Here is an 11,966-nt window from a genome sequence, read left to right as displayed (position 1 = left end):
CCGCTCACTGTCTATAGTAGTTTTGACCCCCTTTAAGTTATCTAGGACCAGTTGACCAGCCCGTCTTATTGTGAGGAGGACACAGTGTTTTGGCTTTGAGGAAAACTAGGTGAATTTGTTAACTAAGAGAAAGTAATGAGAGGCTTTTGGTGGTTTAAGAGAGGTGTGTGAGATGAAGGACAGATGTGGCCACGAGTGGTGCAGCAGGAGTCTATTTTCAGGACCCTTATCACATTCACTTCATAAAAACTGACAGCACACAGCTATTCCTGCTGCTCAACAATCAATCCACTGATTATAGTTAAGCCTGCCTCACTGACAGCTAACTCAAACATAAATACCACTGATTGATGAAGGAGTGTATGTTCGGATACTTGCCTCAGATTGCCACAATTCTGCTTTCCTGGTAGGTTGCGTTTTGGTCCAGGTATCTCTGCAGCAGGCTCGTGCTAGGTCAACCAGGTGACCCAGAATAACTATGATGGTTGGAATTTTGCTGCTGGTTTGCATGGCTATGCTGGTCTTGCTTGAACAGCAACAAACTAGCAACAGCTAGCAAAATCCAGTATGGAAATGTATGCTTGTATTCTGACACAACAACAAATAGCCCACGTGTTAAAATTGGTGACATAGTCACAAATACAATGATAAAAACAAATTTACATTTATTACAGTTGCAATCACTTTCATCCAAAGTGACTGACGAATGAGACAAAATTTAAATTTTCCCTAAATGTAGGAATTATGTTGCAGCTGCAATGGGAATAATGAAAATGTTAGAATTTAAATTTTAGTATGTTAATAAAATATAGGGAACGAATGTAATAAATATTTAAAATATATACATTTATTAAATAATGCATCTTATTAAATAAATATTTTCACTCTGTTTTTAGATTTCGTGATAAATCCGTGGCCATTTCTCAATCCGAAGGCAGCAGCCTCCGGGGGCCGCACCTGCAGACTGCATACGTCATCAAGCCTGATTTATTTCAGTTAACTGAGCATTACATTCGCAAGTCATAAGCATATTACAACGACTTGCGATTAACTAAGAATACTGGTCAACTTTATATTTGTTAATATTCTAAAATAGGACTGATGCAGCCTACAAATGCGACCTCCGGAGGCTGCAGCCTTCGAATTAAGAAACGGCCCGTGTCTTCTATCAACAACTGCTCTAAAAGGTTTCGCGTTTCTAAAATATATTTTTGGCTCATTGGCTTTTCCGTAGACCGCGTGTCATTGGCGCGTCAGAGTCGTCGTTCATTGGTCAGATTTCAATACTGTACCATGAGCAAAATAGTTTTCGCCTGTTTAGATCATAAATAATAATGTAATAAGTGAATTTCTTTATGCTTTTGAAAGGAGTATTAAAGAAGATTTTACCTTTAGTCGTCATATACCTAGTAAGTGTCTAAAGTTTTAAGATCTACTAAAACGAGCTAGTTGTGCTGCATGAACAACAGTCGATTCTGTATTTTCTTACATATTAAAACTTTGTCTTTACTATTACGTTTAGTTATATTGATCTGAATTGTGTTTTCCTGTCACTCGTGTTAAGCAGGAAAAGACATAGCGGCCTTTGATAATGGAATGATCATTGCCTTGTGTCAGTGTTGAAAGTAATGAGTCTTTTCCTTCTGCAGGGTTTTAGCAATGCCAGCTTTTCGCCAGGTTGGGGAGAAACAGCTCCCAAATCCCATTCTGTTTATGGCCTGGTCTCCCAAGAGAGATCTGATAGCCCTCGCAAACACTGCAGGAGAGGTTGGCACTTTAGATAACATACATCTTTTTTTTTTTTTGCTACTGTATAGTGTTGTTTATACACAATCACATTAATATAACTTCTCACAGGGCTGTTCACATATACAGTTTGAATCAGTTAACAGTCTTTAGTTACCATAAAATAGAGTTTCAAATGTGTAACTTCATTACACATATCTGTCATTACAGCTGCTTCTGCATCGCCTTGCCAACTTCCAGCGTGTGTGGAGTTTACCACCCAATGAGAACACAGGAAAAGAGATCACATCACTCGCCTGGAGACCTGATGGAAAAAGTAAATACTAATAATTATATTTACATTTATTCATTTACAGATTACTTTATCCAAAGATACTTCCAAATGATGATGACGCGTCGAACATTATGTCTTATGAGCCAACAATAAGAACAACACACAAAGTTGTGCTTCTGTAGAAAAAGTAGAATAGTAATTTAGCTAGGGGAGAATTTAAAAGTAAAAAGTTTATTTAATAAAAATCTTAAAGTTGTTAAACTAAACACACAAAGAGAAAATGTGTTTATGTCTCGTTGTTTACCCTAGTATTTGATGTATGATTGTTAACATAGCATTGTTGTTGTCAGTTCTGGCATTCAGTGTGGGAGACACAAAGCAGGTGGTGCTGTGTGATGCAGAGAAGGCAGAAATCCTACACCTGTTTCCAGTGGAATATCCTGTATCCTGCATGCACTGGATGGAGGTCCAGGATGAGAGCAGGTGTGTATGAGTTTTATATGGAGACAGTCTGTTTTCAATCCAGGAATTTGTTATATTTGTTTTATTTTTTTCTCTAGCACTTTGGCCTCATTCAGCGAGTCAGAGGATGAGTCCAACCGTTTCCTTCCAAAGTTACCAACTCTTCCTAAAAGGTGACACTTTGCTCAGTTACATAATATTAAGAAGTGGGGTTAATGATCAGTGGTTAAGCCACTTTTTAGTGCATTTTCTTTTTTTGCTATTATTTTTATGTACTTTCTATTTTGCGGTCTATATGTTCAGCTACAGCACCACATCAAAGATATTTAGGTAAGAAGAATACATTTTATGTGCTTAATATGCAAATGATTTCTTTTTCTTTGTCATACTTTTCATTTTGATTCGTCATTTGCATGCGGCATGTTTTTTGACTGTTTGCGTGCTCTGATTTGTTCGAATGTGTTATTTGCAGTGAAGAGAAATCAGATGAAGTCACAAATCTTTTGGGGGAAGTGAGGTCAGTGTTGTCTTTGTCGTGATTTGTCACACTTAAGGCTTTCCTGGTGTTGTCGTATTTTGATTGATGTGTGACATGTGCATTGCAGGCTCAATATCCTGGTGGTGGGTGGGCCATCCGGATTTGTAGAACTGTATGCTTATGGGCTATATAAGATTGCTACGCTGAATGGGGTAGGATTTAAAATAAAAAAATCTCATTTACAACCTGTTACTGGTTTGTGTTTCTCTGCGTCCAAATACATGTATTAATTTTTTCTTTATCTTTATGTTTTTCAGATCTCAGGGACCTGTCGTAATCTTGGACTATCTAGCGACCTTAAGTCCCTCTCTGTTATTACAGAAATAAGAACAACAGAAGGCAACCCTGAAATTCATTACATACAGGTACAGTCTTACCATTTTAATCCCAGAATTTTTACTGTCAACATTGTTCTTCTGGTACTGCAAACTATATTATCTCTGATGTATGAAAAGGTTTGATTCATACATGCTGAAACAGCATCACTTTAAGGTCTGAAAATAGCTTTGATACATTTATGCATTAGTCTAATGCATTTATCAAAAGAGTGACTGCTACATTGAAAGGTTTTGGTGTTTCAGCCTGCATGTGGGGTTAAAACTGCAAGTAAACAATGTATGAACAGGTTGAGTCACAGCTGAGACACAGTTAAGACTGTCCGGTTATTAGTGGCATCTCTGCATTGTGTGGAATGTAATAGGACAATAACAGTGAATTGTCTGTAATTGTTGCAGTTGGACACCGGGCTGCTTTCTTCATGTCTGCCTGAGTTGACCAAGATGGCACGCAAGTTTACACACATTTCAACATTGCTACAGGTGAGCACTTTTTTTATAGATGAGCTTACATTACGTGTGTGTATTATATATCTATACAGTAGTCATATGGTGCACAAAACAAATGTTTTGCCCTTTGTGTTGTAGTATCTGCGTCTTTCTCTCACCTGTATGTGTGAAGCATGGGAAGACATTCTTACACAGATGGACCTTCGACTTACTAAGTTTGTCCAGGTTAGATGTCATCACACCCTAGTCACAACCATAATATTCAGTAGGGCAGTATGGTTCCTATAAAAAAATTAAATTGATAATCATAAATGCAATCATGTTTTGTTATTCATGAAACGCATGTCTTTGTTTATTATAATGGATATTTTTACTTTCCTTACTAGTATACAATCTGTGATTTGTTTCTTGGTAAATGATGATGTTATTACACAGGAAAAAAACACAAGCACTCAGGTACAGGATGAGTTTTTGGAGCTGCTGCTATGGGGCCATGCAAGGTGACGCAATTCTGCTTACAAACCCATTAAACGCATCACAAACATCCATATAAATCCATATATGCAATATTATGTATTATGTTAAAAGCTAAAAACTACTTTAAAATATGTAATAAAATGTCTTTATTGTTTGTTTTTGTATTAAATGTTAAATCTTATGCTTGTGTTTACCTTAAATCTCCAACAGGGGGCATCATATGACCATCAGCTTAAAGTTGAAGAAAAAAATTAAGTTTATTTAAATGTTTAAATGTTCTGATTTTTTGCAGCCCTGAACTTCAGGCTCTTCTTATGAATCAGCTCACAGTCAAGGTGATTTTTATCTTAACAGGTTCTCTGAAACAGTTATAACAGCCTTATTGTATGTTTTTACAGTATTGTTTTTGTTTCTTTTTAGGGATTGAAGATGTTGGGTCAATCCACTGATTCGTCCTACTCCGGCATTCAAAAACTTGTTATTAGTCACCTGCAGAGGTGTGTATAATTTATTAGCCGCTTAACCAACAATACATAAACAGAAGGATTACATTGATCTTTATTGTCTAATCATTGAATGTTTTCTTTTTATACTGACAGTGGCTCTGAGGCTTTGCTGTATCATCTTAGCGAGCTTAAAGGGATGGCCCTCTGGAAGCAGAAGTTTGAACCTCTCGGCTTAGATCCTGCAGCCATAGAGGGTCATTGTTTGCTAGTCATATATGAATGCTAGTCAAACACAAATAACCTTATTGTTAACCAATTCAAATTCCATTTAGTTCTTTGTAATTATGCCCCATTATTATGTTAAATGAACTGTTATATATATTTTTTGGTTTATGTATCTGCTTTAGATGCCATTGTAGCGGTGGGTTCTTTTACCCAGAAGGCCAGTGAACTCTCACAGTGAGTTTCTTTGTTTATTACGTTTTTCTCTTTGAGGCTTTGAATGTTTTTCTCATCATGATTGAAAACATTATATTTTCTCAGCTAAGCTTTATCTTATGATTCCAGAGTTATTGATAAAAGTATGAAGAACTTCCAAGCCTTTTTCCGATGGCTGTTTGTTGGTAAGATTTTTTTTTGTTGGGCCAATCGCATGCCATTTATCGTGCAACGCTAATTTTTTGTGTATTATTTTGTTTGTGATCTTTAGCACTGAGATCATTTGAGGTAATAACTCTTGTACATGCCTTTTGTTGCAATGCTCCGAATGTCAGAAGATCATGTTCCTCCAGAACTTAACAAGGTGAGATAATATAATCAACAGATGCGAAGAGGTTGTGGGTTGTGCAAAAGGCTAGTGATAGTAGAGAGCCAATGAGAGTTCACAACAAATTACTAAACAGCTAATATTAGTTTGCTCACGTATTATTTTGTTCAGATGACCCAGAAAGATCTGGCTTTTGTGGCTGACTTCCTGTCTGAGCATTTCAGTGCCGTAAGTAAATGAGGGACTTATCATTTAACATTAAAGACACATCTGGATAACCCCTTTGAAGCTCATCTCCTCATTTTCTCTTTTCCAGAATGAAGAGCTGTTTGATCGCAAAGGGAAGTATTTCAGCGTGGAGCGTGTTGGACAGGTGAGGACCTTGAATGTGGATTTGCCCGTGTGCTCTTACTAGTTTTGTTAAATGCTTGGTCTGTTTCTTGCAGTACTTGAAGGATGAAGATGAAGACTTGGTATCTCCACCCAGCATGGAGGGCAACCAATGGGTGACGTTTGTGAAGCAGAGCACTCACCTGAAAGGTGGAGTCGCAACACCTTCTCCCGTTATATTCTCCCATCAGTGTTTCCAGAAGTAAATTAGGATTTATTCAATTGTGTGTTTGCTGCTGTTGATTTGTTGCAGACAGTCCACTACTCTTCCCGACCTACCCACAGAAGTCTTTACACTTTGTCAAGAGAATGATGGAGGCTGCCATTGATCTGTGCTTACAGAAACCAGCTGTAAGTTTCTAATGCGGACGCACACCTGAATAAACGGTGACAGAAACACAGAAATTCGCATTGACATAGCTGAAATTCTGACGGGGTTGGACACATGAGCTTTACTACACTCGAACAATAGTTTTACTCATGTTTTGTTTTAAAATGTATAGTTTGCTGTGGCTTACAGTAGGTTACTGTTTTCAGATCTAAATTATGGGTTGAGTTAATTTTGTTAGCCAGAATACCCACCCAGGCTTAAATACGAGTCTCTTACTATCCACAACAAAGAGCTGTCTGACCCATGCTGAATTTGACCACTTCTGTAAAATATACAAACGCTGTTTCTCCAAAATACAGTGGCGGCCAGTGACTTATTTTTTCGTCACAACATGTTTGTAGCCCGTCATGTGTGTGGTTAGTAATTTCAAAATATGTGTTCTGTGCATCGAGTGATCCTATGTGCATTACATGTTGTCAAAATAAGTGCCTGCTGCAGACGCGTCTAATGGCTTTATGATAAAAGAGACGCTCGCGTTTGCCAGATAATCTCATGTGTAATCTGAGTTTAGTGTTAAAGGAGTGTCTTGCGTGTATTTTGTGAATGTCTCCTTTATCATAAACGGTTTTGACGCGTGTGCAGCAGGCACCCACCTTGACAAAACACCCGATGCACATGGTTCACATGACGCAACAAACACACATCTTGAATTTGCATCCCTCGGAAAAGCAGTCACAAGCTGCCACTGCCAAAATAACATATTCTTGCCGAGCATTTCTGTTCTTTTGCTCACATACAAACCCTATCCATTAATGGTCTCATTATCTGTAATATATATATAACCGAACCATTAACTATAGATGTTTCATCGGCCGCACATGCGCTGACGCGATACACGTCTGGATCCGAACTTTACTTCCGGTTTCGTTTTTTTAATGGTCTAACTAGTTGCTAAACTGATCTCTTGAACAAATGCCTCGTCGAAAATAAAAAATGTTTTGGTTTCCTATGTAATCTATGTGTTGTTTTATTGCTTGTTATATAAATAAACTACGTTTAAAGAAGTTACGTGCGGACCACGACAGCCGCTTGTTTATGTTGTTACTGCTGAAACGGTCTATATTAATTGCAGTGTTTCCTACTGTTTGCTAGCCACTTTCTTAGCTTAGCACTAATGCATCTGTCTAATAATTTTGTGCGTGTCTGTGTGTTTCAGGAGGTCATTGGGTGTTCAGTAAAACAAGCTGTGTGTTTACAACTGTACACTGTGCCTGAAGGGTAATCCATGTTTAAATACATTTGATAAATCAAGAAATCTGTATTGGTATAATATGTAACCGAAACACATGATTGTCCTTAATATTGTTTACTTACAGTACTTGTTGGTGTATGTTATGTTTTCCTGTTAGCATTATAATAATGTCTCTATTAATATATATATTTTTTTATAGTTCCTCAGATACACCACGGCTGTTTGAGCTTCCTTCATTGTGAGTGTACAGACATATCTCACTAATTCAACCTAATAAACAAATGCTTTTTTTTTTTCGTTTCAGTACCAACTAGGTAGTATAAACTCATAATGATTTACAATCTGCACATTGTATTATTAAAGGTGGAGTCCACAATGTTTGAAAGCCAATGTTGATATTTTAAATCACCTTTACAAACACGCCCCTACCCCAATAGAATCTGGACCTTCTGTTGATAGACCCGCCCCACACATACGCAACCCGGCAAGGATGTCGGTTAGTAGACACGCTCCTTACTGCTGATTGGCTATAAGTGTGTTTTGGTAGTCGGCCCGTCCCCTTTTCCAAAGCGTTTTTTCAAACATCGTGGACTTCGCCTTTAATGTTTCAAGTATTTTGATGATGACTTCTCTGTGTGCAGGTGGAATGATAAGACAGCCAGTATGCATTATGTAATATTCTGCATGCATGAAATCTCTCCCTCCAAAATCTATATTTTGAGAAGAGCAACAGACCCCAGCAGGTATACATGCATACATACATCATTTTTGCATTTATTGTTTTAACTTAATTTTACTTTTCTATTAAGGCATATAATAACTTGCGTTCGTATGTTTTAGGTCTGTGCTTAATGGTCTGGTGGCTGTTGACCTCAACACTCCTCTTAATTCCAGTATAGATGATGAAACCCCAGCACCAAATCCTGAGTAAGTTTAGCATTGTGTAATATTTATTTTCTTTTATTTGATATTTGATCTTATAAAGTCAGTATGTGTGTGTGACTAATTTGATGGCAATCAAACTGTATTTTAGTGACACCTCATACAGTTGCCTTGATGCCCGTTTCTATGACGACGAGACATTGACGGTAGTATTGCGAAGCCTAGAAGATGATGAGAATAAAATGCGTGTCCTCGCACAGCTTCCTTTAAACTCTGCTTTGAGATGCGAGGAGGAGTTCACCTGGGATCTCTCACTCAGGTACAACTCACCTGTTGATTTTCACCAATCAGCAACCTCACCCCAAGCACCTTGCACACATTTCAGAACACTGCTGAATCACCTATTTAGTTTAAACAAATAGGTGTTTAGAAAGGTTTACACTAATATTGATGAATTCAATAGGAATTGCAGCAGGGTCCACAATGAACCTGTTGCCAATTAGGGCTGCATAGTGATTAATCCCAACTAATCGTTTGCAGAATAAAAGTTTTTGTAATATGTGTGAGTACTGTGTATAATTATTATGTAAAAATAAATACGCATGCATGTATAATTTTAAGAAAAATGTATATTTATATATTAATTATTCATATTTATATATAATATAAATATATGAAGAGTTTGGTTCCAAAACGGGATAAACACCATTTTTGAAAAAAATGAGTTACTGCCAAAATCAGTATTATATCAGGTCTGTATTTAAAAGTAAATTCTTAATTTTACGCAAAATCCAATATCCATCCACCAGGTTATTCTGTCATCTTTTCTCCCCTTTTTCCCAAAATGCGATATACGCCACTCCTCCTTTTCTACAGAACGCAATAAATCCGCTCCACAGATTACACCGCACCATTCAACGCAATGTAAACAAACAATGGCAGCGCGTTGAGTACACGGAATCCTAGTTTTCCTCATCTACTTTGTACTTCGTGATCAACAAACAAACAAAATAATACTTTAATTGCATTGATAAACCTGTGATGGTTTTCTGTGATGGGAAAGAAATGTAAGCAATCAACATCTAATAATTTACCTTAGAGGACTCGGGAGACGGGTGCTTGTTCTCCCGACAGCATCAAGCTTCTCATGCTAACACATTGACCCCCAGGGAATCTTATGAAAAACTTTCCATTTACTTTACTCAAAGTCAATGAAAATCGAGCAGGATCAGAACATTTTACAGCTGATCGCTGTGAAAAATGCTAAGCGATGACGTCAAGTATAACCGCAGCAATGACAGTTTTCTTAATATGACAAAGTAAGTGTTTTGATTAATGCCATTAAAGTTTATTTTTTTAATCAGTGTGTACAACTAGTCAACTAAATGAATATAAAATGGCAAAGATGAATGCACCTTTATACATTGATTGAATAGATTTACAGCATTTTGAAAAAAAACTTTTCAGGATTTATTGCATTTTGTGGAAAAAATAATTGTTTAGTTTTTATAATAAATCTTTGAAAATCAAGTTATGGTTTTGAATTTTTTATAACCTAAAGATGTTATTGTTTTATTGTTTTATTAGGATCCCCATTAGCGGCCCATTTAATGGCAGCTAATCTTCCTGGGGTCCTCTTTCAAATTATTCACAACATAAAATTACACAAAGCAATAACAACACAAATTACAATCAAGATAATTCAAACATTGCACTTACATTACACAGGTATGTTATGTGAACGTTTGTAACAGAAAATAGTGGTTTTTATCTTGTCACTTTTGTGGTATAAAAAACACGTTTTTACCGAAATTTGTCAAAATGGATTTATGGCGTTTTTGAACCAAACTCTTCATATATCCTTGTGTAAATATTTCTTAAGCGTATACGTGCATGTGTGTGTACTTGTGTATATACTTGTATATACATACTTATTATCCACAGTTCACAAATATATATGATGTAAATTAACACTTTTATTCTACAACCGATTAGTTGTGATTAATCTCTATGCAGCCCTATTTCCAATGTTGAGAAATTGAGAAAGTTTACTGGACAAAACATTTGTGATTAGAACACCATTTTGCATTGTTTTAATTAAGATATTTAAGATATATATTATGTATGAGATGTATATTAATTGTTATTCATTAAAATGGAATTACATATTTAACTGTTTATTGTTATTTAGCTGTATTTTCATTCATATTTTGTACACATATGCACAAGTAATTGTGTCACTCACAGCATGATGTATGATGTGCATCATCGCATAATTGATTGATTGTGATGTTAATGCTTATGTATGTGCGGTGCTTAATAATTTTGACATGAAATGTTTGTTGTGGTATGTCAGGCTTGAGCAACAGATTGAACGCATCCCAGTCCAAACTGTGGCCTGGGGAAACCAAAGCAGAGAACTGGAAAACATTAAGGCTCAGTATGTTGCTGTTAATGGGATCCGAAAAGTGGCCTGTGTGGTAAGAGTGACAGGCTTCAGGGTGTCAGTACTCATCTCTAAATACTTCAGTGTTTGCAGGATTTAGGCAAAAATATTCTTTTTAAAAAGGTATCAGGGATTAACCCTTTTTTTCAGCCGGCAGGCTGGGGCCCACTACAGACATAAAATAATTATTAGTAATTAAAATTAGCTAAAAAAAATTTTTTTTCTTAACGTTTACCCTTTTAGTATATTTTATTGGGTAAAAAATGTGAGCAGGGGACCTTGAGGTCATAACGGCATATGATCCGCTGCTTTAAAGCAGTAGAGGTAAATTATTATTATTTAAAAACTATTGAAATATTAAAACACAACCAATTAAATATCTTTCTTAAAACAGCCCAAGCTGCTATTAGTACTTCAGAAAGAAAAAAGTTAAAGTCCTATGGAACTGTAATGCAGTTAGAAAATCTTTATATAGCAACCATTCAAAACCATTATAAAACACTATATGTAAAAGTCTCTTGTCTGTCCACTCTCTTATCAGCTGAGTGCCAATCTGAGGCATTTACGTGTGTTTGAGATGGATGCAGAGGAGGAAGAGGAGGAGGAAGAACGTGCTGATGAGTCACAGGAAATGAGCTCGGACCAGGACAGACTTGAGGATACAATGACTAATCAGAGTGATGCTGGGGAAGAAGGAGATGGGAATAAAGTGGGAGGGTCTATGGATGCTCAGGTGACAGGACAAGAGTCGGGAGACATTCTGGATGACGCTGCTGGATCAGAAGCAATTTGATCTGTGACCTCTACCAGCTCACAGTATAAGTGGCAGTTCTGGTCATGTGCTTTATGTACTGAAAAAATATTTTTGTTAAAAGAAATCTGAGGAACATTTCACAGTGTTGTTTGTAAATAAATGGATTTACTAAATACAAGTGTATTAAATGGGTTTGTCGATATGTATTTCTTTTGTTAAAAAAATATGTATTTTTGAGTTTCTGTGTAGAACACGCTACGATTTGTATGTCCTAAATCATAGTATGGTAAAATAAGTATCTAAACTAGCTAGCTTTTAAGTACCCGGATGGTCTACTATTTCAATTAGAAGTACCGATGCGCACTCTAGCGTCTGATAATACGCATAACTGCTTGGAAGGGGTGTTATTACACTACA

General features: G+C 36.6%; 2 protein-coding genes and 1 long non-coding RNA gene across 4 annotated transcripts in view; 1 reads left to right on the top strand and 2 right to left on the bottom strand.

Annotated features, from left to right (window-relative positions):
- The window catches only part of palld (palladin, cytoskeletal associated protein), a 105,634-nt gene extending 105,016 nt beyond the window's left edge, over positions 1-618 (bottom strand). The window contains exon 1 of the mRNA XM_073855984.1: positions 379-618. The gene's annotated coding sequence lies outside the window, so the exon portion shown is untranslated. The remainder of the gene's footprint in view (positions 1-378) is intronic.
- Positions 619-1,256: 638 nt separating this feature from the next.
- On the top strand, positions 1,257-11,737 carry anapc4 (anaphase promoting complex subunit 4). The gene is made up of 29 exons (XM_055186092.2): positions 1,257-1,409; positions 1,650-1,767; positions 1,957-2,062; positions 2,371-2,503; positions 2,581-2,655; positions 2,786-2,812; positions 2,955-2,999; positions 3,088-3,172; positions 3,278-3,385; positions 3,755-3,838; positions 3,944-4,030; positions 4,241-4,305; positions 4,575-4,617; positions 4,703-4,779; positions 4,882-4,982; positions 5,136-5,187; positions 5,296-5,351; positions 5,484-5,530; positions 5,666-5,722; positions 5,811-5,867; positions 5,941-6,034; positions 6,138-6,235; positions 7,432-7,493; positions 7,667-7,705; positions 8,109-8,210; positions 8,308-8,394; positions 8,501-8,668; positions 10,706-10,829; positions 11,337-11,737. The coding sequence occupies exons 2-29, from the start codon at positions 1,660-1,662 to the stop codon at positions 11,586-11,588; spliced, it is 2,439 nt and encodes an 812-aa protein (XP_055042067.2). The 5' UTR covers positions 1,257-1,409; positions 1,650-1,659; the 3' UTR covers positions 11,589-11,737.
- The window catches only part of LOC129429422 (uncharacterized), a 45,958-nt gene continuing 37,025 nt past the window's right edge, over positions 3,034-11,966 (bottom strand). The window contains exons 1-5 of one of the 2 annotated variants that reach the window (XR_012358633.1): positions 4,880-5,001; positions 4,477-4,513; positions 4,189-4,316; positions 3,964-4,087; positions 3,034-3,163 (exon numbers count right to left, since the gene is read on the bottom strand). This is a non-coding gene — a long non-coding RNA (uncharacterized lncRNA). Of the gene's footprint in view, positions 3,164-3,963; positions 4,088-4,188; positions 4,317-4,476; positions 4,514-4,879; positions 5,002-11,966 lie in introns of those variants that run through there. The other variant, XR_012358634.1, reaches the window with a different exon arrangement.

Source organism: Misgurnus anguillicaudatus, chromosome 18 (genome assembly GCF_027580225.2).
Source record: "Misgurnus anguillicaudatus chromosome 18, ASM2758022v2, whole genome shotgun sequence".
NCBI classification, from domain to species: Eukaryota; Metazoa; Chordata; class Actinopteri; order Cypriniformes; family Cobitidae; genus Misgurnus; species Misgurnus anguillicaudatus.
The sequence above is the reverse complement of the archived record's forward strand: the minus strand, read 5'-3'. Positions and strand labels throughout refer to the sequence as shown.

Coding starts and splice junctions, on each gene's coding strand:
- anapc4 (XM_055186092.2), top strand. CDS start 1,660: ATGCCAGCTTTTCGCCAGGTTGGGGAGAAACAGCTCCCAAATCCCATT. Junction 3,000..3,087: donor AATCTTTTGGGGGAAGTGAG/GTCAGTGTTGTC, acceptor TGTGCATTGCAG/GCTCAATATCCTGGTGGTGG. Junction 4,618..4,702: donor TGAATCAGCTCACAGTCAAG/GTGATTTTTATC, acceptor GTTTCTTTTTAG/GGATTGAAGATGTTGGGTCA.